Below are 1449 nucleotides of genomic sequence, written 5' to 3'. Positions count from 1 at the left end.
GAAATGGACAATCAAATGCCATATTGAAATTTGTAAAATGATGTAGTTTTGGTTTTGGTATTCAAATAACTAAAAAATGATGTCGCATCACTTGTTTTGTTAGGTAAATTTTCAATAAACACCACTTATGATGTTTGAGTTATTTGAGTGTCAAAATCAAAACGACATTATTTTACAGAATTTAGCGTAGCGTTCACCTATCCATGACAGCATTCTATTAACGTCTATACATTGAAAATTGTTTCAAAGGCTAACATAAATCATGTTCATAAAGTTTAGAGATTAAATAAAGACAATTAAAACTTTAGAGATTAAATTGAAACTCATATATAAATTCAGGACTAAATTAAATATTATCTTTTATTTTATTTTGACTTGTCCAACCATTTTTAAGAATAATTATATGCCGTAAATTCACACATTTTTCTTTAGTTTTATGTTATACTTTTCATTTTCCAAAATTACCAGCATTTTGAATTAAAATAACAAAGTATATTTTTAGCCAACCGCATACTTTGAATTTTTCAATGTAAAGCATTTCCAAATTCCAATGGAGTAAACATGTGCTAATTTTCAAACATATGTTACTTTCCAATGCTACCATATATCTGAAGTTTTTAATCTCCAAACAAGTTGAAGTAAAATAAAAAAATAAAAAAGGTTAGAAGATTAGAACTTGTAAATTTGATTAGCATATAAGATTCCATCCCATTTTTTTCTTCCCTCTTTTTTGGTCCCTTTCTTGCTCTTCCCCACATTTTTACATGCTCTCTCACCAACATCACCCTTCTACGCTACAAACACCTATATATATCACTATAATTGCAACGTTAAACATTATATAAACATGACATAGAAAAAGACAATAACTGAAGCCTGAAAACAGGGTGGCATGTATCTTTCTCTCTTCTCTTCTTTTCTTTTCCGTTTTTTTTTTTATATTTTTCTTTTGGTTCTATCTCAGGGCCTCGAATCCTTTCTCCTTCCTCACATGATTCCTCAATCCACCTGCACAACCACACAGTTAGTCTCAAGCCTTTGAAAGAAATAAGGAGGAAAAAAAGGTAAACTATTCATTTAGTCATTGAAAAGATCGACATTGATAATTTTTAACCCTAAAAAAACCCATAATGTGATAAAATACTACTAAAGTTTAAATAGTTTTAGGGACTTTTGACTTGTTTTGTCGAATACTATTTGTATTTAGAGTATATAATGTAAGAAGAGTTTCATGTATTGTAAAAATATTAGTATTCTAATACTTTTAATACTTAATCTCAATTATATAAATTTCATCGTTAAGATTAACGGCTAAAATTATTAGAACTATCAGTGTTCCTAAAATATCCGACTATATTTCTTACTATATTTCTTTCTTTCATAGATTAAATTTACCTTGTCAACACTGTAATTTTTGCAAAAAGAAATCTTTGTATTTTTTCCTTGTTC

General features: G+C 27.9%; 1 protein-coding gene across 1 annotated transcript in view; it reads right to left on the bottom strand.

Annotated features, from left to right (window-relative positions):
* Positions 1 to 661: 661 nt before the first annotated feature.
* The window catches only part of LOC107478269 (uncharacterized), a 2502-nt gene continuing 1714 nt past the window's right edge, over positions 662 to 1449 (bottom strand). Inside the window, exon 2 of the mRNA XM_016098405.3 lies at positions 662 to 1008. Coding sequence (XP_015953891.1) covers positions 956 to 1008 — 53 coding nt within the window. The 3' untranslated portion in view covers positions 662 to 955. The remainder of the gene's footprint in view (positions 1009 to 1449) is intronic.

The sequence above is a fragment of the Arachis duranensis genome, chromosome 3 (assembly GCF_000817695.3).
Source record: "Arachis duranensis cultivar V14167 chromosome 3, aradu.V14167.gnm2.J7QH, whole genome shotgun sequence".
Classification (NCBI taxonomy): domain Eukaryota; kingdom Viridiplantae; phylum Streptophyta; class Magnoliopsida; order Fabales; family Fabaceae; genus Arachis; species Arachis duranensis.
The sequence above is the reverse complement of the archived record's forward strand: the minus strand, read 5'-3'. Positions and strand labels throughout refer to the sequence as shown.